The following is a 26,690-nucleotide window of genomic DNA, read 5'->3' as shown; positions in this document are numbered from 1 at the left end:
CAACACTCACCACCCTAAGATACACGCATAGCAGTGTCACCATAGTAAACAGTCTTCCTCATTATGTCAACACCAGAACCAAGCACAACTTTTGAAAAACAAAGAGACTTCCTACTTGCAGAGATCTCGTCTGCTATTGACTCGGTCGTCTATAACCTAGACGTGCTCAATCGCTCCCTCAATGACTCGATCCAAGTGGGTAAAGAGTTTGAAGATGTGGGCAGACTCTGGTCTACTTTCTATAATGGAGTAGGCAAAGCACAACGCGACGCTTCCAATGAACCAGAAAAGGATCAACAGGAGCCTCAAGCTCAAAAAGACGCGTGAATGGCTTTTGAGCTCAACTATAAACATAGAGACATCCGTCCAGACCCCAGTTACCCTTCACCTTGGAGATTCTGTGAAACCCCTCAGAATCAGGTGTGATATGCTTATCTCCAGCACTTTTCATGGTTGTATACGTTTTGCCGATATTGTGGCCACGAACGCAGATGTTACCGGGCCTCAAGCCGTCGTAGTCGTCTAATTTAGCTTCATCGGCTTGAGCAATAGAGCCTCTAAAAACAAGCAGCAGCAGCGCCATCGGCGATTGAATTTTGCGGTAGTCGTGGATATCCGTGACAAGGAAAGGACCAGCAATGTTGATGTAGCCCAATTCCTCGACAACATGGGTGGACAAGGCGGCTCTCACTTTATTCCAGCTCTCGAGCGGACCGTCATTTATTGATTTATAGGCAAATAGAAGCCTAAGACTGTGGTAGGGCTTGAAGAAAGTGCCTTTCGAAAACTTGAGCTGGGTCAATGCAAATTGCCTGTGCCAATATATGATTTTGCCCAAGCCCTGGGGCTCTTTGTATAGAGACATAGCCAGCTTTTGTGATGCGGAAATTATGGTGGGACTCCACTCAAGGCCTTGAGCGATACTGTTTGAGAGGTAAAGGTCAGCTTGGGAGACGAAAGAAGCTAACACCTTTGTGATGGTGTTGGTGATGGCCTCCGTGGAGCGCTCATCTTGAATTACCAACATGCGATCTTTCTCAGACAATGCATGTTCTGGAGGAAGGTGCTTGAGGCAGCTGGCGGTAGCAGCCACAAGATTGATCTGAGTGAATCTACTTGTGGAGGTGATGTTGGGCCCGAGCCTTGTAGTGACCACCAAGGCAATACCCCGATCCTTATCTGGGGTGTATGTATACTTGAAGGAAGCGGAAGGCTCTGCCTCAAAGGAGCCGAGAGAAACGCTAGTGGATTCGGTTTTGAGAAGCACGTTCCCATTTGTGACCTCGGCAACCCACACTTCGCCATGATCGGTCTTCTCGTCGAACACATGCACCGTGGTCTGCGCAAGGAAGCAGGCAACCACCAAAATGAACACCTGAGGCGACGAAATGAAGCACAGCAGCGGCAACGCCAACGCCTTGATTTGCTGCTCACGTAAAAAATTAGCCACGTTTTGTGCCCACGCGTTCACCTTTGCGAGCTCAATTGCAGATCCATCGAACCGTACGCTCTTGCAAGGGTTAGTCTCGAGCGCATACATCAAAATTTCCCACATATCGTTCAAATTGCCGTTCCGAATCTTGTAGTGGTTAAATCTGATGGCCAAGCCCACCCGGAGCCCCGAGGAGTAGTCGAGTTTTGTCGATTTGTAGATGGCCAGCTCTCCAGGATTTCTGATGGAGTCCACCACGCTCTGCTGAGAGAGGTACTCTGGGGGCACGTCGCGAGTGATGGCCAAATAGTTTTTGTAGACGAAGAAGAGGCCCAACAAGGAGGCCAAAATGATTGTGGGGAGCGAGTCTTCCATAGTGGAGATGAAAATGTGGAGATGAAAATGTGGTGAAGATGGAAGTGGTTGACAGAAACGTAGATACTGCGAGTATGCACACATCAGATGGTACGCGAGAAGTGAGAACGAGACGAGTGAGAACGAGAGGAACGAGACTAAACATAGAGCAATGAGACCGGGTTGTAAATGAGGATTACTCTACCACTTCAAGGTGAGGATGGGATTTTCATTCTTTCAAGTATTGGGAAATTGGATTTTGGGTATTTGGCATCTGTTATGTGTGAAGTGTCCCGTGAGGTATTTTGCAGCCAATATTTCGCAAGCATCGCCTCAACAAAAGTTGCTGAATGACATACAGAAGGCCGAAAGGAGAAAATTTAACTGACTGGTTTCCTCAGAGATGGAAAGTTTAGGTACATAATAAGGTGGAGAATAGTTCATATGAATGTGGTGGAAAAAAGTGGCATTACAATAACTCGGTGAAAAATTACCGTAGTATTGGATGCCCAGAGAATACAGTTACTCGAGATGCGTCCTACTTCACCTCTTAGCATTGACAAAGTCACCCAAGAAGTCCTTCCGGACTTTCTTATATATAAATCCATTCTGCTACTTGCTTAGGCAGCCTGCAGCTTCAATGGCTGCGAAATGTGTAACTTGACGAAGACCTCAGCTGAGAAGCCTCAGGCTCCTCCAAATTCCAAAAGTGAACTTTAATTGGCTCATTAAGGGCAACTTGTGAAAATCGTCTAGAAAGAGCTTTGTCTGGTGGTCTCTTCTCTGCACTTTCTATTCATAATTGAATCTACAACCATAATAATTTCTGTTGATAGGTTCATCAATGATGTATTTCACCATACCCAGTAGATTTAATTGATAGATGCCACTGACTATATCAGAAAACTCGATCCAATCTATCACAGGTCAAAGTACCTTCCTCTTTGCATTCCTCAATCTTCCCACATCCATACTCTGTATACTGACGCTACCGCGCTAGACAGATCATCTACAGTAACAAATCTCCTACATCACACAAGGCACTCATCGGCAGCCCGTACTTCCACTCATTCTACAATATAGACATTTCAAATCGTCAGCTTGATCTCCTCAGCTTGATCTTGCTTCCTGATTGTCAAATTCTGGCATGTCCCTCCCGAAGCTCCGCAACTCGTATGCCTTGGTGCTAGCACTAGCGGCAGCCTTTTCGTTGCAGTTCGTATGGTTTGAATGGATGGTGCCCTCAAGAACCGCTAATGCGTGTGAGTGGACCAATGTGAACTCAACCAGTCAGACCAACGTGCTTCTCGTGGCCGATCCCCAGCTTATAGACAACCACACCTACCCTGGACGAAGCGCCCCCTTACTCAAGCTTCTGCAACACACAGTTGATAAATACGTGGCTCAGAACTACAAAGCCATGGTGGAGTCTCTCCAGCCAGATTATATCTTCTTTTTGGGTGACTATCTCGATAACGGCCGCCTGGCGCTGGACGCTTACTTTGATCACGAAGTGAGGCGGTTCTGGCGGATCTTCGATCGCTGGCCTGCCAAGTATGAGCATAGAAAAAACTGGTTCACAAATGTGCCTGGCAATCATGATATAGGCTTTGGAAATGGCGTGAAAGAGCATCTGCGACAGCGGTTTGAGGCTGTTTTTGGCGAGAGCAATGTCGTGGTCGAGGCTGGCGGCGTGGACTTTGTAATCTTGGACACGCCGCTGTATTCTGCTGAAAATGGGCTAAATGAGCCTTCGAGAAAGTTTGTGGCCGGTTTAAAGGATGCTAATGGTGAGGTTGTGGCGAGAGATCTCGAAGCTCTTGCGGACAGTACCTCGGTACAGAGTTCCGGAGATTCTGCCACTTCTCAGACCACTGAGCTGGTGGATTCTTCTCTAGCAGCAACATTGATGTCCCCAGACTATCAAACGGGCGAATCTACTTCTCACCGCCGCCCAAGAATTCTTTTATCGCATGTCCCACTTTACAGAGACACATCGAAGTTAAAGTGCGGACCACTTCGAGAAAGCTCGGTGTTCCTTCAAAATAAGGGTTACCAGTACCAGCTGTCGCTTCTCCCGCACATCTCTGAGGAGATACTCGAGTCTGTACGTCCAGTAGTGGCTTTCTCAGGCGATGATCATGACTACTGCGACGTCACTCACCCTCTCACCAACACGAGGGAAATAACCGTTAAGTCAATTAGCATGGCCATGGGTATTTGGAGGCCTGCAGTGCAGCTTCTCTCCTTTGACACTTCTCAGTCCAGCAGTCCTGATCAATTGGCCTACGATACCCACGTGTGCTACCTTCCAAGACCTTACCACAACATAGTTGTGTATGCTATCACAGCAACGGCAATTGCATCTCTTTTACTATTCCATTCCCTCAGACTCCGTCCTTCAAGGTACAACTACTCCATCTTGCCAACGTACGGCCAGGAGTACTCTGAACTGTCTGCCGTACTCATGGAGAACCCCATGTCCCGTAAAGTGTCTAATTTCTTAAAAGAACAAGACGAAGGCACTTCATCTTCATCCATTCCCTTACCCGCTTACACGTCTACTGCCACCAGACTGACTCTGGAGAAAGTGGTTGCAAAATACAAATACGTTAAGTTGGCAGTGCGCCGCTTCATACGCAAATGGAACCTCACTTTGTTCCTCCGTTTGTGTATTCTTGAGTTTTCATTTGTCATGCTTGGTTACTTTGTGGTTGTGACCGCCATCTAAGAAGATTATCTACCGTCTCGAGAATCCTGATTGGGATTAGTACCTGCAGCGATTTCGCAGCCAGTTTCAGGCCAAATAACAAAACTAGGAGAAACCACATGAGATACAAATAAGAAAAGCGGGACTGAAAGAGAATATTAGAATGCTCTTCAAAGTATGATACACCTCATTGATCATACGTAAGAGCTCCAGATGCTTCATTGAATCAAGTGACTTGCCTGAGACCATCGGGCAAAGTTTCTATAATATTTCTCAACCTGAAACACTTTCTATGCACGATGCACCCTAGTGGGTGCAAAATACTTGCACAGGTCATAATTATTTAAATGTTTGAAGAGCCGTCCTTTCTGGAGCATCATTTTGTTGGGATTGCCTGAAAATGGGCTGTGCCGTGAGTACCTATAATGAGGACGAAGACCAGACTTTTCTCCAACAACGGCTCATATCTGACGCGATCGATCGGTCCTTGAATGTAAAGAATGAAAAACAACGCAAGCTCGTTAAGGTTTTTCTTCTAGGCGCAGGTGAGTCTGGTAAGTCGACTGTGCTCAAGCAGCTAAAAATCCTTCATCACCACTCTTTCACTGATTTCGAAAGGCGCCAGTACACCGATGTAATCTGGTATGATCTCGTGCAATCAATGAAAAAGTTGATTTACAATGCTAGAAAGCTCAAGATTCCCTTGGATTCAGACAAGCCAGGTTCTGCTTTGACTCCATACAAGAGGGTAGTGGTCAATGCTGACGTGAGGGCCTCAGAAAAGGACACTAACGGGACCTATCTCATAGAACAGTTCAATATTGGTTATGCCAACGAAAGCCGCGTAAGGGACCCCGATTTTCCAGCAGGCTATGTTTCAGACTCATCCGATATGGACTCTAACGCATCTTTCGAGGAAAGGAAGGTGTACACTCGAGGAGAGCTCGCAGAGGCGATCTTGCAACTCTGGACGAATGATCGGGGTATACGTCAGTGCTTCGGAAGAGCCAACGAATTCCAACTAGAAACCTCGACAGCATACTACTTCGAGAACGTCTCGAAGTTTTCCAATCCTCAGTACAAATGCACAGACCAGGATGTCATCATGGGACGCATTAAAACAACCGGAATCACTGAGAACGACTTCAACATCAAAAACATGACTCTCAGAGTCTTGGACGCCGGTGGCCAGCGCTCGGAGCGTAAAAAATGGATACATTGCTTTCAAGACATTGATGCTGCTCTATTCGTGTTGGCCGTGTCAGAGTACGATCAGACTCTTTACGAGGACGAAAGAGTGAATCGTATGAAGGAGTCATTTATGCTATTTGAGGCCATTTGCAACTCGAGATGGTTTAAGAATACACCCTTTATCTTATTTCTCAACAAGATAGATTTGCTTGAGGATAAGCTCAAAAGATCCCCAATCACCAATTACTTTCCCAATTACAAGGGTAACCCACATGTGGTAAACGAAGTTCTTGATTATTTTGAAGAGATGTTGCTTAGTCTAAACAGAACACTGAAACCGATATACGTACACAGAACCTGTGCCACAGACACTAAAGCCATGGGGTTTGTTCTCTCCGCAGCTACAGACATGGTGATCCAACAGAATCTTCGTGAAAGCGGACTTATCTAAGAATTTATAGCGTGTATTTTTATTCGTCAGAATATACTGGAGATGCAATTAGGTAACAAGAAATAGTTCAGGCCGGCGATGAACAATAAGGTAAGTCTAATAATAAGGAGAGGCTACAACTGTATGACGCGTGAGCCCTTAGAATCTCATCATAGCCATATCGTTTCTAGATCTGTTGTAGTCCAACAAGCCCTCGATGGAGCCAGTGCCGGCAATGACGATGTCCTTGTCCCACAAGGCAGCGCTAGCCCATGCTCTGACGTCTTTGGTCAGGATAGCGTCGATAGCGTCCAAAGCCTGAGAAATCGAAGCTCTGTAGCCGTTCAACAACACAGTGGTGGCGATGTCGTGAACAACAGCCTGTGTAGAGTTGAGGTTAGCCAAGATCTCAGTCTTGACCTGGGCCTTGGCTCTGGCGACCTCAGCGTCAGTGATGGAAACAGACAATCTGTTCCACTCCTTCAAGGTGAAGTGGACGAAGTCGTCAATACCGCCGAGGTTGGAGATCTCGGCGTTGAAACCCCACAAACCAGTGTCGGAGTATGATTTCGAGAAGTGAGTGTATTTGTCGACAATGTGGTATTCCTGGACGATGGAGGCCAATTTAGGGGAGGTGAACTTGGCAATGGCGGAGTTGTGGTCGAAAGAGCCAAACACAGCAGCAGCAACCTTGGCCACGTAGTAAGCTGGAGACGAGAGACCTTCGCCTTGGGCAGCAATGGAGATGTAGGCCTTTGGAATGGTGTCGTCTCTCATTCTCACCTCAGAACCCAAGAAAGAAGCTGGGGGAACAACAGGCTTTGGCCCGTCAGCAAGCTTGAACTCCTTGTCGAAAACCTCCACAAGAGCATCGTGGTCAAAGTTACCCGAGGCAGCAATGACGGTGTTGGAGCCCACCAAGTTTCTGTCCAAGAATCTGATCGAGTCGGACTTCTCAATGTCTGGAACAGAGTCGTGAGTACCCAAGGTAGGCAAGCCAAGGGAGTGGCCCTGGAAAGCAGAAGCGTTTAAGTGCTCCAACACCGTCTCGGATGGGGTGTTCTCCAAACGGTCAATGTCAGCGTACAAGGCCTGTTTGGAGGCGTCGAAGTTGCTCTTCTCGATCAAGTCCTCTCTGTTGGCGACAAGCTGCAGCAAAGCAGAGGCAGCACCAGCAACGTTCTCGTTGGTAGCGTGGGCCACAAAGGCATTGGCCTCCTTCGTGTTGACAGCAGAGAAAAGCACGCCATCTTTGTAGCCGTGAGCCAACGTTCTCGTGGTCAAAGCACCCACACCGTTGTTGTAGGGCGTTTCAGCTCTGGAGCCGGCGCCAAAGTAGACACCCACGGTTGAAGACGAAGCGTTGGGGTTTGTCTCGGTGGCCACAGTGACGCCAGACAGCAACGTGGTGAATTTTGTCTGGGAGTTTGCGGTGGACACGAAACGGCGGGCAGCAGCAGCGGCAGGGCGGAATCCACGGATCATTCTTTGTTGGAGAAGGTGTAGGTTGAAGGTGAAGTTAGTTGATGAAAAAAGAGTGAGAAGGCATTTAGCCAATGAACGGTGAGGGAATTGAAGTGCAGGAGAGACACAGAGGGAAGATGAAGAGAGGGTGCAAACAACGGGTGGCCTAGGGTAGGTGAAGAAACGGAAAGAAAGGAGTTTGAATGTATGTAGCTGACTTATGAATAATTTGTACTTATTTAGTAGAACACACTTGTTATGGGAGAAATCGATCGGGGTGGTGAGATACTATTTGGTGTTATTACTATGCGCAAGATGAATGGCTGCGAAAAACAACCCTGGTGAGAAAAGTTGATTGAGCTGGTGACGCTGGTTGAGCTAATTGTTTGAACTAGTTTGACATATGTAGCTGGCTGGTGAGAGGATATGAAACAAAGGGCTAAGAATTTGCAGAGTCACTTAGAAGTGATGAATTTTCAGGGATGGCGCTTGACTATGGTGGCACGACTGAAATGTAGAAGCTAATAAGTGACCCTCGAGCAATTTAAAAGAGATCCTCTAGCAGTTCAAAAAATGACTTCTTCAAAAAAAGCATAAGATAAGTACTTTTCGTTGATTCTGCCAGCACAGTATCTTCAAGTAGCCTAATTGAATCAAATGTCTCAGTGCCCATACAAAAACGTCAAGGACAACAATACCACCCACATTACTGCCACCGCCTTTTAGCAAATTAGTCATTATTCTCTAGCACTTCTATACTTATTCTCATCCTGCCTCATAACGCCCTCATCATCCTTCGAAGCAATATCGAGCAACTCACGCCTAGGCACTAGTGATCTCCTTTCTTCTTCCTTCAGTGAAATCACTACTCAAGTTCTCAAACTCATCTCTTGAGCCTGGAGCGCTCCCGGTGGAAATCTGTGCTGCCGAAAGCGACACATCGTTGATCACTCTTTCCCACACTTTAGAGCTAGGCGATTCGACTGGCTCGTCGAAATGCAAGCTTTCCATTTTTTGCTTGATGTTCTCGGCAGACAGTACTCTTTTTCTGTGTTTCATCTTCCTCAAGAACTGGTACACTCTCTGACGCTTGCTCTCCTTCTTCTCTGAAGGAATTGCAACAGGCCCGTCTCTCAGGAAGCCTCGAAAGTGACTGGAGGCCTTTTTCACAGACAGGTAGAGCATTTCAGAAATCGACAAAGACTCATCTTTCCTTTTTTCGTCTCTTGTCTCCTCTGCCTCCTTTGTACCTTCGTCAACTTGTATCTTCGTCACATTGGTCGGTTGGCTGTACAAAGCAATGAAGCTATTCATGCTGAACGAGTTTAGTCGCTTTCGCTCCACCGTCAAAAACTCTCCTGGTTTGATGAAATACTTGTCACGAGGATTCACTCTGAGCGATATGAGCCTCTGGCCATGGAACTTGGCCAGAATGACTCTGGGGTTTTTTGAGGTCGAGTACCATTTCAGCCTGGCATCTACAAGAACGTAATTGACTTTATAACGGATTTTTCGGTATACTTGAGGCACTGTGGGCACGTAGAACTCGGGCATTCTAGCTGTAGTTAGTGGTTTTGTGAATTTCGCAGCCATTCAAAAAGCCACTATAGGTAGTAGGAGCTACACAATCTTGGTGGTACCACGTCAGTGCACATATGCTCTACAGACTCTTAATTCAATGGAAAGTTATTATTTGATTTCCCTACACCTGTCTCGTTATCGTGTCTTATATATACAAGTTATGGTCTGAGGTACGATCTCTGGGCGGTGGCTTCCTTATGCATTCTTGCTCTCTTATCGTATCCCGATGAGCGGCCCTCGTGGGCGTTGATGATCTCTTCTGCTAGCCTTACGGAGAAGGAGTTGGACTTCTTGTTGCGTGAGCCTTCGATGATCCAATTCATGGCGTAGCGGTGTCTTTGGCGCAAGTTCAAAGCGAAAGGAACAACCCTGTTCTTGGCAAAACCAGTCTTTTCTGTTCTTGTGTCGAAAAGTGGACCCATTTTGTCCAATGCTTCGTAAAGAATCCTCACAGGGTCTTGTCTTGTCTTCAAGTGAACAATGTATAAGGCTCTAGACACCGTGGTCCTGGCTTTCGTCTTTTTACCGTGTCTCATGATGACGTTAATTAAATGCTCCACCACTGGGTCGATTTTAAGTGGAACAGGCGTTCCCTTATACTTCTCCACCTCGGCTAGCTGTTCTTCTGAGGGCTCAAACTTTTCTTGTAAGAACTGCTCTGGCTTCAAGAACTCCAGAAGATAGAGTTCTGTTTCTGTCTCGGGTTGCTTGTTGCCCTCTTTCAAGGTTTTCACAGCTTTAAGCCATTCGTCCAAATCTTCGTCTGTGATTTGGTCCTTGTCAGGTCTGAAGATCTGGGCAGTCAAGCTGGGGCGCTTCTCTTGGTCTTTGGACACTGAGGAGTTGAATCGGAGAGCCTGAATGGCAGAAATTGAACTTATGGTTGGCCTTGGAGCCACAAAGCGGCCGATTATGGCCAGGCGAGCCAACGCTCGAAAGAGACCCATGATGTGATGGTGCTGATTTGAGATCGGGCTACAGAAATAGTTGAAGATTTTTTACATGGTATGTGAGTTTGGTGCACGGGTGTAGGAGAGAAGGTAATAAGGTTGAGTTAGATATACTCGAAAATAGAGGAAAAAAAAAAAAAAAAAAAAAGGCTGGAGAAGGATACAGAGATACAGAGCTCAAATTCCGTTTTGAAGCCTATGTCAGCAAATCAAATTGGCTGGTTGATACATGTCGCTCACGGTCTTCTGTTGGCTGCGAAAAAATGACAGAAGTTAGTTTCTTGATAGCAAGTTTACATTACCTGGCCACAACTTGAACCAGAGTATTGCATCAAATCTGAATTCACAGAAGTTCTCGAGCCCTCAAAGGTCCGTTTCCCCACAAATGAGCCAGTTTTTATATACATTGAAAATTGAACAGTCGCAGCCATCTCGCAGCCATCATTAGTCCTCTGCAGCTTCCATACACACAAGTTGAAGAAACATGACTGAGTCAAGTCCACGATGGTCGTATTGTATTGACTGATAGAAATGAAAACTCGACCTTTTAATCCTAATCGGGCACCTTCTTTTACTTCGTCATCTCTGCCTAATGTGGTAAGCTACACCGACACAAATAAAAGAAATTGATTGACAGCAGCTTGCAGCTATATGACATCGTCGGAAAATCGAGAACAAATAAGAAGGTGGCAAGAAAAACAGAAAAAGACTATTTTAGCTGACTGGTCAAGTATGTTTCTACCTTCCACTTTCGTGGGTCCTGCAACTAGATCCCTGTCGCGTAAGGTTTAATATTCCATATTCCTGATACATACCTCAAGTATCAAACCCTCTTTCTTTGACCTCAGGGGATGCCCCGTCTAGAAGTGCCCCCAGTGGATCCCCAGGTTCGAGGGGCATTAGATCCAGTTCTTAAAGATGGCATTTTCAACGACGACGATACGTGGTCACTGACGCTTCTACCGCTGCTACTAGAACGCCTACAAGCTATCAAGGCGGCAGTGCTCCATGCACAAAAGACTAATGCCAGTGGGCCACAGGCCAAAGACATTGAAAAGATAAGCACATTTTGCGAGAAGATCGAGAAACACTTGAAAAGTCATTTTCAAGATGGTGCTCCGTTCACTATTTACAGAATTGCAGAGCTCTTGCTTGAGCCAGAGAAGTCTGGGTACCTGTTGACCACGGTGCAACAGGCAGAGCGGTTTCTTGCGGCTTTTGCACGAACAATAATGGTGGTTTCGAAGGAAACAGAACATTTGAGCGACTCGGACGAAAATGGGTCGAGTCAAGTCAATGGAGCAAATGGAAAAGAGGCTAATGCACGTCTAGCTAATGGGCATGAAATTGCTACACCAGAGCAATACGAACAATTCGATCTCCCCAAAGATGTAACTTACATTTCCCTTCCGTGGGTAACGGTCAAGAAGGACTCCGAAAAGGAGACAGAAACGGATTTAGACGATGTTGAGCGGCCGTCAAAGAAGCAAAGGGCCAATGCTGAAGAAGATGCGGAGCTTGTTGCTGACAGTAAGCCTCTAGAAAGAACATCGCATTGCGATTCCTCATCTCCAGGTAACTCATAACCCTCTCGAAGACGACCTCCTCAGGTAATGCTTAAGCAAGTCGACATGCATTGTCCCTGCCCTATCGCTCAAGTTCGCCTGAATGATGTCTACGCGCCAAATATCTTGGATACGAGATCAAAGAGACCGTTTTCCGTCGTTTCGAGCACATAGATGCCATATATGGAAATAGCTGAGCCAAGAGTCAATAACTTCATGGCCGCACGGTGCCAGAACCCATATACTCTTTCAGGAATATAATCAATAATGCAAGACTTGAATCCGCTGTACGAGTGGAAGAGCACTGCCAAGCAGAACGCCGTGTCGATCATGGGGAAATTCACTCCCATCACAAAGGGGACTGCAGTCAATGGAACAAGACTAATGGCAAGAAATCTATCGTAAGTCCAGTGGTTGCTGCCATGATAGTGGTCTGGCTCTGGAGCCTTATATGCATCGTTGACTGTGCCCACAATAAACCCTGGAGGCTGTTCTTTGAGCTTGAACTTGGAAAAGTTTGGTTTTAATGAGATAAGTCTAGATGCGACAATTCTGTTTTGGTGAAGCGGCATCATTGATCTTGGCAGCAACCCTAGCGAGTTTCTACTGAGCAAGGATCTCAACATGATGGGTTTGGGTAAAAAAGTTGAAGCTTGATGGACCGGTATCATAGAATTTTCGTTGCCTGGAGACCTTACACCCGTACACCACCGCATCGTCAACAATGTAAGGCATTTCGCGCAGTTGACCATTGGCTGCAAAAAACATTCTGCTCGATTGTAGTTCCAAATCGTTGCAGGTGTTCCAGAAAAATGGCGGGAGATGCTTTTAAGATAGAGAAAAACTGTGATGGTGGCCAAAGCAACAAAAAAGAACCCACGCCGGGACTCGAACCCGGAATCTTTTGATTAGAAGTCAAATGCGCTAACCATTACGCCACGCAGGCGAGTTCGTTTCAAAGCATATCTTGTGTTTCTATGTCGCGGCAAATAAAATGGCTTTCTCTCAATCTCGACCAACATGAGTAGCCACTCTTCGCCAAATGCCCGAGAGTGTGCCCCTGTGGAACGAGATTGAGGTTTAGGCGGGTTTCAGGTGGCTAGCAAGGATGATAAATTTACCCAGAGAAGTGCTTTGGAGTTTTTCTCAACGAATCTTCACTACACATGGGACAGCTAGGGTCGTAATATCTAAAGGCAAACAGTCTCGAGTCAAATTCTATATCCAAAGCCACGGTTTCTTAAGATTAATCGCGGTCTAAATTGATGAGAGTTGGATTGTGAGGACTTATTTACCCTGCCACTTTATAGTACTTTTCAGTTTCTGAGAAAGGGGAATTTCGCAGCCATCTGTCCTGAGGGTGCTAATACCATGGATCCTTGCAAGGAAAATAAACTGGACCTTCATTCAGTCCTACCAAGTCTGTGTAGCTTTATCAAACCATCGATTTCAAATTGTTTGTTTATTAAAGCGATTTTCATTGAATTCACTCCTGAACCCTCCATATCTCGTAACCGCACGTGACGTTCCTGGCCAATTCCACCACACCACCCTCTTCATGACGGCCATACCCAGACAAACACTAACTCCAGGCAAACAAACATCTTCCTTTTCGCTCTGAACTTCCGTTTGGGTCCACATCCTTGCGTTTAGCCTGCGTGGTGTCCATCTGTCTCTTCCACTTTTTCCTTCCTCTCGCTGGCTGCGAAAATATGAGCCACACATTCACTTATCTACAACTAGTGTATGCTACGCTGGAGCCCCAGAACAACCATTTTCACCAGAATGACCACCTCTCACGGGCCAGCAGCTTTGCACAATCCTTACTTTGAGCAGAACCCAAACCGTAAAGACGTTTGGTCCTTGATTAATGAAACAGCGGCCGCTGCCCAGGAACAGCTGGGGAAGTCGGTGGTGAACTTGGGCCAGGGGTTTTTTTCCTATAACCCACCTGATTTTGCCATTGAAGCTGTCCACCACGCTTTGACGAAGCCGCAGTTCAACCAATACGCTCCCGCCAAAGGTAACCCTAACCTTGTGAAGCAGTTGAGTGAGGTGTACACGAAACAGTTTGGTAGACCAGTGGATCCAAGCCAACTCTTGGTAACCACGGGCGCCAACGAGGGCATTTTTGCAGTATTCTTTGGATTTTTGACGTCTGGAGATGAGGTCATTGTGTTTGAGCCGTTCTTTGATCAATACATTCCAAATGTGGAGATGACTGGGGCCAAGGTGAAATATGTCAAGTTGAAGTGCCCGGAGCACTTTGCCGATCGTAACACCACAGGTGACGAGTGGGAGGTTGACTGGGAGGCTCTCGAGGCGGCTATTTCTCCAAAGACCAAGATCATCCTCATCAACACCCCACATAACCCAATTGGAAAGATCTTCAACGAAAAGGAGCTCCACAGGATTGGCCAGTTGGCTATCAAGCATAACATTATTCTTCTCTCTGATGAGGTGTACGAGAATTTATACTATACACCAACATTCCACAGGCCAGCGACCCTTGCTTCGTTGCCTGAATTGGCCGAGAGAACATTGACAGTGGGCTCAGCAGGAAAGTCGTTTGCTGCCACAGGTTGGAGAGTCGGCTGGGTCCAGGGCCCTGCTGAGTTGATAAAGTACGTCACCTCAGCTCATACTCGTATTTGTTTCTCTGTTCCTGCCCCTTTACAACAGGCAGTGTCGGAGGCTTTTCTGGCTGGGGAAAAGAACAACTACTTTGAAAAAACCCGTCAGGATTACGCAAGAAAGTATGAGATATTTGAGAAGGTATTTCAAGATTTAGGGTTGCCATACACTGCCGCTGAGGGCGGATATTTCCTCTTGGTTAACTTTGCCAAACTCAAGATTCCAGAAGACTACGAGTATCCCGAGGAGATTCTTGCAAGAGGTACCAAAGACTACAAGTTGGTATACTGGCTCATCAAGGAGATCGGCGTAGTGGGCATTCCACCCACTGAGTTTATCGTTGCTGAGCACAGGGTCAACAATCCCTTGGAGAACTCTGTGCGTTTTGCCGTGTGCAAAGACGACTCCTTGCTTGAAGAGGCCGTCAAGCGTTTGAGAAAAGTAAGGGACTTCTTGTGATAGACTATATGTGTGCAAGTAATTTATAAACGTTTTATAATCTAGTGTCGTATGCTGATTTTATGCTATGCTGTTTCTCAGTTGGCCATTCCTTAGTGACGCCTGGCCGTCTAAGATGTCTAATCTCTCTTCCTCCTCGCTAACTGTTTGAAAACAAACGTAGTTTCACCGAAATCATCGTATCCTGTCTCATTGTCCTCCTCTTGAACCACGTATCCATTCTCTTCTAGTAAAGCCCATAAATGGGCTCTTTCCTTTTCAAATGTCTTCCTGATGGGTACTTGGAGAAGAACACTGGCATCTGAGGAGACTTCCAAGAACTCATTCATCATGTTCACAATCCACGCAGGATGCTTTGATGAATATAGAGGATCAGATAAGATGATCGTCGTGAATTTCAGCAGCCCATATCTCTGTAAAAACTCTGACGGATCACTCCAGTCGAGTGAATCTGATGATGCGTTATCAATGTTGTTAAGCTCAATATTATCTGTCAAATTAGGTAGGATTTCTGGCAAGTCCGTCAAGACTGTCCTATATCCTAGAAGACAAGATACCATCCCTACCAAGCCTGTCCCAGAACCAAGTTCTAACACTGACCCATTCAAATATGAAGGTCTAGCTGCCAAACGTTTTCCAAGTATAAACAGTGATCCCCACGTTTTGAGTCCCAACTTGTCTGCTGTCAAGGAAGGTTCTTTCAAGTATATCGTCTGCGGTAGACCTGGGATCTCGATATGTCTGATGAACTCAGGTTGAGCTGTTCTTCCGCAGTTTTCAGCAAGCCGTAGCGCTGCCAAAGTGCTAATATCCTCCTTTTCCTTCAGCGTGAGCCAGTCCATATCTGACGATATTACTGCTGTCAACCATCCGTTATACTGAGATGCAAAAGACTTACGTAACACGTCAGCCAAGGAAGCTACTGCCGCTAACAGTTCTAAAGACGTGAAGCGGCTCTTATTGTGGAGCCAAGCAACAGCCTCTTCAGCATCTTTCACGGATATGCTCTTATCTTTGAATGTTGCCGCAGTGTCCTTCTCTGAATCTGAGGGAGGGTCAAAGTTGTGTACAGTGAGCGGAGCCAACAATTTCAAGAAAACAAGAAGCACTTTACTTGGAGGTTTCATCCGCAAAAGCGGTAGATCGTGAACGTGCAAAGGAACGAAAACAGTCTCATCTTGATCGGCTGCGAAAAGAGGTTCCTGGGTTGATTCTGCCACCTCAACGAGATCAACCTTCACTGATGCTTGTACATATGGCAAAAGGACAGGCGACTCCGACTTTATGGAGGAATCAGCGGGCGTGAAAAGCTCGAGGGGATCGAAGTCCATGGCTCTTTGGATTTGTTGAAAATCTCGTCTATGTAGATGATTCGCGAGGCACGGGTTTAGAGATGAGAATGGCTGCAAAATGTTGATGCAGAGGGGGGAAAAGGAACGGTTATCATAATGATTTGTATCAAGATGGTAATTTACTTAGAGATATAGAGCCTTATACTAACAAAATTCTGATCTGATTTTAAGAATTATCTTGTATGTACATCAACGCTTCTTGTCGTTAAATACTGGACATGCAACTGTCAAACGTAGAACTTGAAAACTACTCAGATCGTATTTGTTCTACACAAGAAAACAACCGATCAGGGCTACATCTTCTTTTTCTTCAAGTTATAAATTATGCATGTAAATGTAAAAGAAATGTATCAATCAATCTATTAGGCACCTGCTCCAGCGTACTTGGATCTAGCTCTTAACTTAGGGCCGTTGAGGTAGAATAATACTGGGATTGCAATCATGCCCACACAAATAAAGCCCAAGAGAGACGAGCCCCAGCCAACAGCGAATCTATTGGTTCTCAAGTTCAAGAACAAAGGCTTGCCAAAAAGTGGGAAGGCACCCGCCATCATACTTCTGAATAAGTCATTGCCTGCAAACACAGAAGCCAAATATCTCCAGAATGACATACTGAGGTAGTTAAACAAGGTCTGGAAAACCAAGAAAGCTCCAGCGGCAAAGACTGCAGCTCCAATAAGTGGACCAATCCAGTGGAGGTCCTCAGCAGCCGTCCAGCCAAAGATGAAGATTCCAATAGGCATGATGATACTTCCAACAATAGCCATGGGAATGAAGACTTCAGGAACGACTTCCTGGTTGCTGAGCATCTTCTTGGTGAATTGATGGTATATGGTAGGGATGTAGAATGCAGCAGCTATCAAAATACCGACCAAGATACACATGTAAGCGACACCCATCTCGATGAGAGTGAAGCCCTTGACCTGAACGAACACAATGGGGAAAGCCTCAAACCACAAGTACATTACAGAGTACACCAAGCCAATGTAGATATTTATAAGCAACACCACAGGCTCGAAGATAATCACCTCAAATGGACGCCAGAGTGTCTCGACAAGCATCTCATGAGTGGAGAACTTAGCATTCTCAAGGTGACCCTCACTGACAATATCCTGGTTACCCGTGAGAGCTCTGAGTCTCTCAGCCTTTCTGTACAAAATGGTTTTGGAGTAAGATTCAGGAAGCATCCAACCAAGAACGACAAAGGAGGCACCAGAAGTGATACACACAAACCAGAAGGTCCAGTGGTAGTCAGCCTTGACAGACAAGATAGCACCAAACAAGGGGCCCGAAGAAGGAGCACACACGGCAGCGATGGACCAGAATGAGATACCCACTGGAATGTAAGGTAAATTGATCACGTCACCCACAGAAGCACCACCGGTAGCCAAACAAGGGCTGGCAAAGAAGCCAGCGATGAAACGCAAAATACACAAGCCAGCGATGTTGTCCACGAGAGCCGTGGGGATCTGCAAGATGAAGAAGATAAATAAGGTAATGATGTAGATGGACGTTCTGCCAAACCTGGCATTTTCCGAAAGCGGCGAAAACACCATGGGCCCGATACCGTATCCGAACACAAAAAGCGTCAAGGGGAGTGTCGCCACCACCTGGCCCACGCCCATATCTTTCATAATCTCCTCAATACCTGGGGTATAAATGGCAGAAGCCATATACACAAATGCAGTCAAAATCATGATCTGGGCAATGAAGATAATCTTGTATTTCAATGGCCAATTGTATGGATTTTCTGGATCGTCTTCTCCCTCCCAGTCCACAAGAATGTGGTTGGTCTTGGTCGACTGGGACGAAGAGTCCAGATCAACGGGGGTGTCTGAAGCGCCAGCTTTCTCCTTAACATCCGATTCAATGCCTGCTTCGTCTTTGCCCAAGTACTTTGCGGGAATCACATAGTCGGGTGATTCCTCGGGGTATGTGAACACTTTGCGTCCAGATAAGTGATATAGAGACCTGCCGAAGAAGCTCTCTCTGACGAATTTATAGAGGAACATGTGGAGATTCAAGATGCGTTGAAATTTGGTAGAGACGAAAGAATCAGAGAAGTTACAGCCTATTTATATGTCTCAGTGTACCTTATCACTATTTTTTTGATGAGTAATGAGAGCAAAAATGGCATACCTTTTGCAGCCGCCACATTTGAGTTAAGCCGCGCAGAAAATGTACGAAAGTGTTAGATTGTCTTTGTTTGGGTGCAGACGAAAAGGCTTACGTGAGTTTGACGGGAGTACGAGGCATTGCTTTTTTTTTTTTTTTTTTAATTATTCATTTTATTTTTTAGTTTCATGAGCTTTTCGAACTCCTTCCAGGTCTCCCTAAATCAGTCTTTTAGAGTCACTTTCACACGTTTGCTTGCGCAATGACTAGTCGCTTTTTGTGCCCTTGTCGCATCTCCGGGTTAAAATGGTAGGAGCCGAACGATGGGTACGTGCTGCATATTGACAGGACCGTACGAAGGGTCGCTTACGTGAACCACCACCGGAGAATCGCCCAATTGGGTAAGTCTCCGTTGCCCGCCTGCCTATTTCGGGTCAAGCCCGTCGGGCTCCTAACGGTCTGCCACCAGCCATTCGTCGCCGTGCTTCGCTGAGCCCACATATACGGCCGTATCTTCGGAACCGTGCTCCTGAAACACGCCTCGTACACGGATTATTTGTTTCCGAGATACCGTGGGAGCACGTCTTATCTATAATATAGCAATTATTGCAACATTATGAGTAAGCAAAACGCTATAAATTTTGATTTATTGATTTGTAAGAATTCACAACGATGTAAGAATTCACAATGAATAGGGAAGTTGTGGCTCAAAGAAGGATCTGGAAAATAAAGAGTAAAGGAAACGCCTAAGAAAAAGGAAAAGATCAGATTTCTGTAGACATTGAGCACGCAAGCCTGGTAAGAGAGATGGCTGCGAAATGGAAAAAGGGAGAAAACTTTCGAAAAAGCGATAATCCGAGACGCCGCCCTCCTACCATGTTTCGTTACCATCATTCCACTTACTTTTCATTATCAATGGCTCTTTGATTTTGTTTTGTTTTATTTAATTTTAATTTTTTTTTTTTATTTTTTTTTTTTTATTCTCTTATCCGTCCGTTTATACTCCGTTTCAACTCTCGATACTATCTTCGGCTCCTCGTACACGGGTTTCGGTGGTATCCACGGGGTATCCGAGAACCTTCGGATCTAAACGATGAAGGCTATAGTAGGCTATTTCAGGGGTTTGACGTGCTGCTTGAAAGGTTTGGACCAAGTATATAGCATATTTTTATCTTGATGATTCCTAATCGGTGTTCAGTCTGGATCAAAAGAGAAGAGTGGAATTTCAGTGACACAATGGATATCAATCGAATTGGCCAGTCAAAAAGTATGACCTGGGAGGCTTCTAGAGCTCGAGCGGGTCTCAATGTTTGACGTGAGCTAGACTTTCTTAAGATTGTTGAATCAGGATGAAAAATGGCGGACCTGCCATGTATTCGAAAGCTGAATTTTCTTAGACACAGACGATTGGGACTTTTGATCGAATTGACAGCAAAATCTGATAAGCATCGCTTTCGAAGATACTTCAGTTCCAAATTTCAAGAACTTGTTAGTCCTAACGCTGACCACCCATCCCTCCACACTCCCACTTATTCTTCGTCTTTCCAAATATTATACAACTTCACCCGTTTAAATTGTCTATTATAACTCAATCCTAAACATATTCTGGACCTAAACGTTTACCTGGACCCTGGCGGACCTTACCCAATATAACGGCTCGCCACTAAAAATCAGTGACACGCCCATTAAACGACCAGTCGTTGTGTCTCAAAGGATCCTGTTTGGGGCCGCCAATCTCCCCTGTTTCAGGGTTCACTTCTCCCTCAAACTCGGGTATCGTCTTGAAGTATTGTGTTTGCAAGCCCACGTCGGTTTGGCCTTCCAGAGAGGCAAAGTCACTCGACGCTGCTCCGGTTTCCTCAATCTGTCTGTTGTACTCGTCGATGGCTGCCTGAGAGTTTGCCATCTTCTGGAGCTTCTCAAACTCCTCTTGCTGCTCCTTAGGCAACTTAGGAGGAGCCGGCGTCTGATCGTTGAACAAGTTTGAGGCAAACCTCACGTTATGCTTTGGAACGAGGGCATGACAGTTGACACGTGCAAGGGATCTGAATAGCATTATTTTAGATGTTATTTTAATATTGGTGAGTAGAATATGTTAGAGCACTTGGCGTGGTTTCTAGATCGCCTTGCTCAGAGTCAAGGTACTGCATGCGGTGCAACGCTCAAATGACTGCCCCGGACCCGTCCACACCTTGTTTTGTGACATCATGAACTTGTGATTAGTTTGCAAATTTCTATTCGCTTGGCCAACATTCAACAATGCTATAAGGTCAATTGCATGCATCAAACTATAAGTGTAGACTCGATGTGTATTTAAACACGGTCGATGCACCTCGTCTGGAGGTATTCGTGCGTAAGTTCGAAAAACCGAGACCGGTCACAGCTCAAGGGCAAGTTGTCCTAATACTGATTTTGTTGCCTCCTGGTGACCTGTAACTAGTCCAAGCCTTGGCTGTTCAAGGTAAATCTTAACCTCCTTTTATGATCCTTTTTTATTTTTATTTTTATTTTTTTTTTTTTTTTTTTCATTGGAACAGCTTGAGGGAAACCAACTCTCTGGATAGACCAGGTCCATGATATTGGAGTGACTCAACTATTCCTTCTTTCATCGACCATTTCAAAACTTACTCTCCAACTCCAAATCCAACTGGCCTCTGAGAATGCTTGGGAAGAAGACCCATGAACTTATAGATCTTACCCATTCCCTTCTCGTCCTTGGACGTGAGTCTAAGATAGGACTCATAGATCAGCTCTTTGTTCGCCATCAGATTGGCCTTTTTGATCAATTGGTCAAACCTGTAGCCGACTCCAATCTCGTGAAGCCAGTCGCCTTGCTCTGTTGGCCCGTATACGTCCACTTGGGGTGAGGCCAACAATTTGAGATTCTCAAAATCAACATCGATAGAAAGATCCACTTCTCCAGGCTTATAGAACGGAGAGACGAACTTGTGTTTGTAAATGCCCCTCAAAGAGTTTGATGGGATTTCATTGGCGGGCCCGTAGTCTATAATCAATGCTGCGCCGGCTCCCTTGTTGTAGTCATTAACCAATTTACAAATGTAAGACAAGTAAAATTCCGCATCAGCACACACTTCAATTCGCAGGCCCTCAGGTAGGTCTCTGTAGCGGGGGCTCAACGTGGGGATTGAAGAAGATGGTGTCTCTTTGGGAGAGAGCGTGAGATGGAACTCAGTCTTTAGGTCCTCGGCAACGTTTTCTTCGCCAGTGCTGGCTCCTTCCAATTTAGGCTGTGTGTTGATCACAGACGGCGTGTGTTCTACCACATGTTCTCTCCAACCGTGCTCAGTTTTTGTGAAAGACTTGATGGGCAACGCATCGAAGAACTCATGAGCCAAGACGTAGTTGGCAGTATTTGGTGCCTCGAGAATATCCTTCTCTGTGTCGACCCAAGTCACCTTATTGCCCCATTTGGACACTGACTTGTTGAAGCCGTCTTGAGTCGTTTCGTAAGGTGTACTTTCATTGCATAGAAGCAGCCATTGCTCCTTTCTAAGAATATGGGAAGCCTCCACGAGAACCACCTCGATATCCATGGGAACTTTCGACTTTTGCACAAATTTGTTGAAAACCACTACCACATCGTGCATGAGAGTGCCCTTTCCAGGCCCAAACTCGACAATTCTGATGCTCTGTGGAGACCCCTGCGAAGACCACACGGAATAGAGCCAAATGCCAATCATTTCACCGAAAACCGAGGATATCTCGGGAGACGTGATGAAGTCGCCTCCTGTGGCGTCCAAAGGGTTCCTCGTAGTATAGTACCCGAACTCGGGATGGGTTAGACACTGTCTCATGTATGCAGATAGAGGTATAGGCCCTGTGGTCTTGATCATCTCCAGAAAGAAGTCCAGCAAATTGGTGATATCTCGCTTTGCTGGTGCTCTGGAGGGGAATTGGGGCATTTTACCAACTTTTTCTCGAACATGCTCGGTTCCTTTGATGTCCTTTTCGAGCTTCTCGTACTGAGTGGTAACGTAAGCCTTGGCCTTCTCGTACTCCTCCTTGGTGAATTTGCCGTAGTATAGGCCGTTCTCATGAATGAGTGGGTTTTGTTCAATCGAAATGCGGAAGTTCGAAGCGATCTTGTGAGCGTTCGAAGCATGGAGACAGGTTGGAGTGAAGATGGACGATGCTACTGGGGAATATGAAGAGCAGTAAGTGCAGTGCGATGAGAGAAGGTAGAAGTGGGGCAAGCAGAGGACGAGACAGGATCACATAGCAAACTGACGAAGTCCCGAGAATAAATGTAGTCATATAATTGTGTTCCTTTTTTTGTCACGATGACCATTTGAGTCCACCTCTGCTGTTGTTAGCAGTAATCTTGAGAGCTACAGAAATGGTTGCAAATCGCGATCCACGCTTGACCAAAAAACCGTTGCTAGTAATACTAGTAACAAGATCGAACTGAGCAATAGGAGAGAAAATGAATACTTGATCAATGCACTCTGAAAAATGGGAACAAGTTTCTGTGATATCTTGTCTGCGTGATGAATACCCCGGGGGACCTTCTGCCAGCACTGAAAGCTTGTCTCAGATTTATCCGTTCCCCATTCACTCTACAGAGTTCAGCATAATTAAGTCCTTACGTTGACTGATAACGACTCAATTGACAAAGGCCTATTGATTTCCCAAGAAGGACATCCTGAGTCATACCTCCCTCCTGTAATCATCCTTTGTCTATTTTTGGCTTCCAACCTCCACGCTATGGCACAACAAGAGGAATTGACCACTCATCTTACGTATTTTAAGAAACAATTTCAGATAGGCCTCTTTCTAGTTTCTTTTAGGTAGCAAAATGGGCGGCTTCATCACGATCTCCTTCATTACCTCCAGTCTCTCCTCCATACAGAGTCTACAGGCACTACACATTGATGCCAATATCTGATTAATATTATTCCAAAATCATCAGTCAATTTGTCCATCATCTATTTCCTCCGGAATTTCCTCCTCTGACTTCATAAGTTACCCAGCCACTCAGCTGTCTCCTTTCTCGTTTTCCGTTGCTTCATGCTTCCGCCTTGGACCAATTTTTCGCAACCATTATTGCTCACCGCCTCAGCTGCTACCTTGGCAACACATCTAAGCGCAAATCTACGTCTTTATGAGAAAAAAATATATATAAGAAAAAAATAACCACGAGCTTTTGGAAATTCAAGCAACTTTGGCTTCAACTGTAGACTCCTCAGTCTTTCAAGGGAAATTGTTTCAACTTCTCTTTCTCCATCCCTTGGCTCGCTTTTGGCCCGCCTTATTGCAGTGCATCGCCTCCTTCCACCTCCCCTGCTCTATAATCAACTCAGAAACAAATCAACTTGGAACTTCACTTTAAGACGCACAATTGGTCAACCACGGGTCCTTAAAAATTAACAACCTACAATTTCAATCTCCAACTGATGGCCGTTGGAAGCTGGTCGTGCGCCGCCCAACTCTCCCTCTAGGCGCCTGCCTGTCTGCCTGGCTCCTACATCCAACTCTCCCATCACCAACTCCCTCCAGAAACCTTCCCTTTCTTCTTGTAAACGCCAATCCCACCACGGCACCAACAACCGCTGCTTCCACTCCGTCAGTTTGTGCCCCACACTACCGCTTTTGTCAAACGAGTCACAAAGAATCCCCCAGCTTTTCGGCTTGACTCCCCTTCGTTCCGCACAAACCGAGTTGAAAGCTATCTTGGCGCAAGATTGAATTCATTCGAATCAGGGCACATTCAGCATATACTTCCATTGCCTCGTTTCTCTAATACAGTGAATTAAACAGGCCCCAGTGCTCCATTTCTTTGAAAAAGCAATCCTTCTCCCAACCTCGCACTTACATCCAACGCCACCACTACCTTGTACACCCATCCCACATGGGCAACTCGCCATCGAAATCGAAAAATGGTCTTGCCCTTTCTAGGTCCGACACTGGCATGTCCCAGAGGTCCAATCGATCGATCCGCTCGCGTCTTTCGGGCTCCAAAGAGGACCTGCCTCGCTTGAGCAGCCGAAAGGGCTCGGCGACGTCGCTACCGAGGCCTGACAGCGTCCCCAATGACGATGGCGGCGCTCAGGAATCTGCGATTGCCGATGACACCGACACCGACAACGACGCCTACATCCATCCGTCGATGCAGACTCCTGAACCCAAACTGCCCATCTTGATCAGAAGGAATACAAACGACACAGAATTTTCGGGCAATCTTTCGCTTCCCCCAACCAACGAGGACGGCGGCCAGCTCTCCAAAACGCCGACGAATAGCAACTTCCAAACTCCTAGCGGCAGTCTCACCCCACAGGCTACCGGCGGCACTAATAGCAACAACACCGACACCGCAACTGGCGACAAATCCGATACTGTGTCGGTGAGTTCCAAGCGATCTGGTCGTTCGCTGATCTCCGCAAGAACTGCTCCTTCGAGGCGTGGCTCCTCCAGGACTCTAGAGCCTGTGCAACATGAAGGTTCTAACCTGTGTCTGAACCCACTTGAGATCGAGGACTTCATTCAGAGGCTCCTTGACGCCGGCTACTCTGGGAAAAGAACGAAAAACGTTTGTCTCAAGAACAATGAGATCCAGTTGATTTGCTCCAAAGCTAGAGAGATCTTCTTGCTGCAGCCTTCGTTGCTCGAGCTCAGTCCTCCCGTAAAAGTTGTGGGCGACGTGCATGGCCAGTACCTCGATTTGATTCGAGTGTTCACAAAATGTGGCTTCCCTCCACTGACAAACTATCTATTTTTGGGTGACTACGTTGACAGAGGCAAACAGTCGTTGGAGACGATTCTTCTCCTTCTCTGTTACAAAATCAAATACCCAGAGAACTTTTTTCTTCTTAGAGGCAACCACGAGTGCGCCAACGTGACACGAGTATACGGATTTTACGACGAGTGCAAGCGCCGCTGTAACATCAAGACATGGAAGTTGTTCATTGACACCTTCAACACATTACCCATAGCCGCCATTGTCGCCGGAAAGATCTTCTGCGTGCATGGTGGGCTTTCGCCCGTTCTCAACTCGATGGAGGAGATAAGAAACATCGCCAGGCCAACGGACGTGCCAGATTTTGGCCTTCTCAACGACTTGCTCTGGTCAGATCCCGCAGACACCATGAATGAATGGGAAGACAATGAGCGAGGGGTATCGTACGTGTTTTCCAAGACAGCCATTAACAAATTTTTGCAGAAGTTTGGCTTTGACTTGGTTTGTCGGGCGCACATGGTTGTGGAAGACGGGTACGAATTTTTCAACGATCGAACATTAGTGACGGTGTTCAGTGCACCCAACTACTGCGGAGAGTTTGACAACTGGGGCGCCGTAATGAGTGTGAGCGACGAATTGCTCTGCTCGTTCGAGTTGCTCGACCCATTAGACTCGGTAGCATTGAAGCAGACCATGAAGAAAGGCAAGCAGGAGCGAAAGCAGGCACAGTTGGTGCGGCAACAGAGCAGATAGAAAAGAATGAAATTATCCCGGTGATGAGCTACGGCGGTTGATAAACCAGTGTTTTATGAGTGATGAGATACAAAAAGAAGCACACAAATACAGTACATGGCTGGAAATATACATCTAACGAGGCACGAAGGTCTAGTAAGAGTAGTAGGTCCATCCAATGATCGCAGGCGTATATGCAGTCCAAAATTGTAAGTACATCAGAAAGTGCCATTTAATCAGAATACCTTAAACATGGCTACTCCGTACAAGTACCTTCTAAATACAGAAAACTATGGCCCCATCTGTGACCTTGTCAAGCAGATAAGCGCCAAAATCGAAAAAAATGAGACCATCTTGAGCAAGGTCACCCGGTCGCTCGACTCCCAGCTTGAGCTTCCCCTTCTTCCGGGAGAAGAACCACAATCGCCACAAGACTCACAGCAACACAGCGACAGTCTACGAACGCTCATAGACACAAAGTATAAAGCGGAAAATGATAGCGAAGCCAAGTTTGATGATGTCCAGGACCCACGGCTCCGGCAATTGCTCGTGGACACCGAATCACTAGCGCAATTGCACCGAGCTAAAGTGGAGCGCAACCGCCAGCTTTTTAAGATCCATCAGGATTACGATGACCTAATCCGACTCGTGGTTCTCCCCGAGCTCACCAGGCGTGTTTGCGAGTACAACATGAAAACGCTTGGGGACATGAAGGAGAACAAATTGCATGAGAAATTGGCCCTTGACGGGCAGGTGTGGGACAAGTATCAACAGTATGTGGCCAACTTGGATAAGATATATGCCATTGTGGAAGCCATGACGCGTGTTTTGCAGACCGTCGTAGAAGGAAAGGAAAACGAGAGACTCGAGCAGCAGCTACTTATCGTGGAGAGGTTGACAGTAGCAGCACGACAGAGGCACAAGGCACTAGCGCGGCCGCCCGTGAGAGTAGAACATTGAGGCGTGACAGGTTGGTTTGGTTTGTAAATTATAATACATGAGTTGGTGAGTTGTTGATGGTGGGTGG

General features: G+C 46.3%; 16 protein-coding genes and 1 non-coding gene across 17 annotated transcripts; 7 read left to right on the top strand and 10 right to left on the bottom strand. All coding sequences in view use genetic code 12, as the record gives it.

The window, feature by feature from the left end:
• Positions 1–63: 63 nt before the first annotated feature.
• On the top strand, positions 64–327 carry DAD1 (Dad1p; the record flags this gene model as incomplete). The annotated part of the gene is made up of 1 exon (XM_029036025.2): positions 64–327. One exon carries the CDS (start codon positions 64–66, stop codon positions 325–327), a length of 264 nt encoding a protein of 87 aa, XP_028891267.2.
• Positions 328–340: 13 nt separating this feature from the next.
• CJI96_0002509 (uncharacterized protein) lies at positions 341–1,807 on the bottom strand (the record flags this gene model as incomplete). The annotated part of the gene is made up of 1 exon (XM_029036024.2): positions 341–1,807. One exon carries the CDS (start codon positions 1,805–1,807, stop codon positions 341–343), a length of 1,467 nt encoding a protein of 488 aa, XP_028891266.1.
• A 1,126-nt stretch (positions 1,808–2,933) lies between these two features.
• Positions 2,934–4,517, top strand: CJI96_0002508 (uncharacterized protein; the record flags this gene model as incomplete). Its single annotated transcript, XM_029036023.2, has 1 exon — positions 2,934–4,517. The coding sequence occupies one exon, from the start codon at positions 2,934–2,936 to the stop codon at positions 4,515–4,517; it is 1,584 nt and encodes a 527-aa protein (XP_028891265.2).
• A 379-nt stretch (positions 4,518–4,896) lies between these two features.
• CAG1 (guanine nucleotide-binding protein subunit alpha) lies at positions 4,897–6,138 on the top strand (the record flags this gene model as incomplete). Its single annotated transcript, XM_029036022.2, has 1 exon — positions 4,897–6,138. The coding sequence occupies one exon, from the start codon at positions 4,897–4,899 to the stop codon at positions 6,136–6,138; it is 1,242 nt and encodes a 413-aa protein (XP_028891264.2).
• A 138-nt stretch (positions 6,139–6,276) lies between these two features.
• On the bottom strand, positions 6,277–7,602 carry CJI96_0002506 (ubiquinol--cytochrome-c reductase subunit COR1; the record flags this gene model as incomplete). The annotated part of the gene is made up of 1 exon (XM_029036021.2): positions 6,277–7,602. One exon carries the CDS (start codon positions 7,600–7,602, stop codon positions 6,277–6,279), a length of 1,326 nt encoding a protein of 441 aa, XP_028891263.2.
• Positions 7,603–8,403: 801 nt separating this feature from the next.
• CJI96_0002505 (uncharacterized protein) lies at positions 8,404–9,135 on the bottom strand (the record flags this gene model as incomplete). The annotated part of the gene is made up of 1 exon (XM_029036020.2): positions 8,404–9,135. The coding sequence occupies one exon, from the start codon at positions 9,133–9,135 to the stop codon at positions 8,404–8,406; it is 732 nt and encodes a 243-aa protein (XP_028891262.2).
• A 185-nt stretch (positions 9,136–9,320) lies between these two features.
• CJI96_0002504 (mitochondrial 37S ribosomal protein uS7m) lies at positions 9,321–10,109 on the bottom strand (the record flags this gene model as incomplete). Its single annotated transcript, XM_029036019.2, has 1 exon — positions 9,321–10,109. One exon carries the CDS (start codon positions 10,107–10,109, stop codon positions 9,321–9,323), a length of 789 nt encoding a protein of 262 aa, XP_028891261.2.
• An 854-nt stretch (positions 10,110–10,963) lies between these two features.
• On the top strand, positions 10,964–11,698 carry CJI96_0002503 (uncharacterized protein; the record flags this gene model as incomplete). Its single annotated transcript, XM_029036018.2, has 1 exon — positions 10,964–11,698. The coding sequence occupies one exon, from the start codon at positions 10,964–10,966 to the stop codon at positions 11,696–11,698; it is 735 nt and encodes a 244-aa protein (XP_028891260.2).
• Positions 11,699–11,787: 89 nt separating this feature from the next.
• Positions 11,788–12,303, bottom strand: SDH4 (Sdh4p; the record flags this gene model as incomplete). The annotated part of the gene is made up of 1 exon (XM_029036017.2): positions 11,788–12,303. One exon carries the CDS (start codon positions 12,301–12,303, stop codon positions 11,788–11,790), a length of 516 nt encoding a protein of 171 aa, XP_028891259.1.
• A 247-nt stretch (positions 12,304–12,550) lies between these two features.
• CJI96_0002501 lies at positions 12,551–12,623 on the bottom strand. Its single transcript has one exon. It is a non-coding gene; the product is annotated as a tRNA-Arg (tRNA).
• An 839-nt stretch (positions 12,624–13,462) lies between these two features.
• Positions 13,463–14,770, top strand: CJI96_0002500 (kynurenine--oxoglutarate transaminase; the record flags this gene model as incomplete). Its single annotated transcript, XM_029036016.2, has 1 exon — positions 13,463–14,770. One exon carries the CDS (start codon positions 13,463–13,465, stop codon positions 14,768–14,770), a length of 1,308 nt encoding a protein of 435 aa, XP_028891258.2.
• Positions 14,771–14,889: 119 nt separating this feature from the next.
• On the bottom strand, positions 14,890–16,101 carry CJI96_0002499 (S-adenosylmethionine-dependent methyltransferase; the record flags this gene model as incomplete). The annotated part of the gene is made up of 1 exon (XM_029036015.2): positions 14,890–16,101. The coding sequence occupies one exon, from the start codon at positions 16,099–16,101 to the stop codon at positions 14,890–14,892; it is 1,212 nt and encodes a 403-aa protein (XP_028891257.2).
• Positions 16,102–16,484: 383 nt separating this feature from the next.
• MDR1 (Mdr1p) lies at positions 16,485–18,134 on the bottom strand (the record flags this gene model as incomplete). The annotated part of the gene is made up of 1 exon (XM_054702093.1): positions 16,485–18,134. One exon carries the CDS (start codon positions 18,132–18,134, stop codon positions 16,485–16,487), a length of 1,650 nt encoding a protein of 549 aa, XP_054558068.1.
• Positions 18,135–19,900: 1,766 nt separating this feature from the next.
• Positions 19,901–20,293, bottom strand: CJI96_0002497 (uncharacterized protein; the record flags this gene model as incomplete). The annotated part of the gene is made up of 1 exon (XM_054702092.1): positions 19,901–20,293. The coding sequence occupies one exon, from the start codon at positions 20,291–20,293 to the stop codon at positions 19,901–19,903; it is 393 nt and encodes a 130-aa protein (XP_054558067.1).
• Positions 20,294–20,861: 568 nt separating this feature from the next.
• CJI96_0002496 (uncharacterized protein) lies at positions 20,862–22,546 on the bottom strand (the record flags this gene model as incomplete). The annotated part of the gene is made up of 2 exons (XM_054702091.1): positions 20,862–22,340; positions 22,538–22,546. 2 exons carry the CDS (start codon positions 22,544–22,546, stop codon positions 20,862–20,864), a joined length of 1,488 nt encoding a protein of 495 aa, XP_054558066.1.
• Positions 22,547–24,106: 1,560 nt separating this feature from the next.
• PPZ1 (salt homeostasis regulator) lies at positions 24,107–25,684 on the top strand (the record flags this gene model as incomplete). Its single annotated transcript, XM_029036012.2, has 1 exon — positions 24,107–25,684. The coding sequence occupies one exon, from the start codon at positions 24,107–24,109 to the stop codon at positions 25,682–25,684; it is 1,578 nt and encodes a 525-aa protein (XP_028891254.2).
• Positions 25,685–25,915: 231 nt separating this feature from the next.
• Positions 25,916–26,623, top strand: CJI96_0002494 (uncharacterized protein; the record flags this gene model as incomplete). The annotated part of the gene is made up of 1 exon (XM_029036011.2): positions 25,916–26,623. The coding sequence occupies one exon, from the start codon at positions 25,916–25,918 to the stop codon at positions 26,621–26,623; it is 708 nt and encodes a 235-aa protein (XP_028891253.2).
• Positions 26,624–26,690: the final 67 nt, after the last annotated feature.

This window comes from Candidozyma auris, chromosome 2 (assembly GCF_003013715.1).
Source record: "Candidozyma auris chromosome 2, complete sequence".
Classification (NCBI taxonomy): Eukaryota; Fungi; Ascomycota; class Pichiomycetes; order Serinales; family Metschnikowiaceae; genus Candidozyma; species Candidozyma auris.
This window is presented reverse-complemented; position numbering and strand designations above follow the sequence as displayed.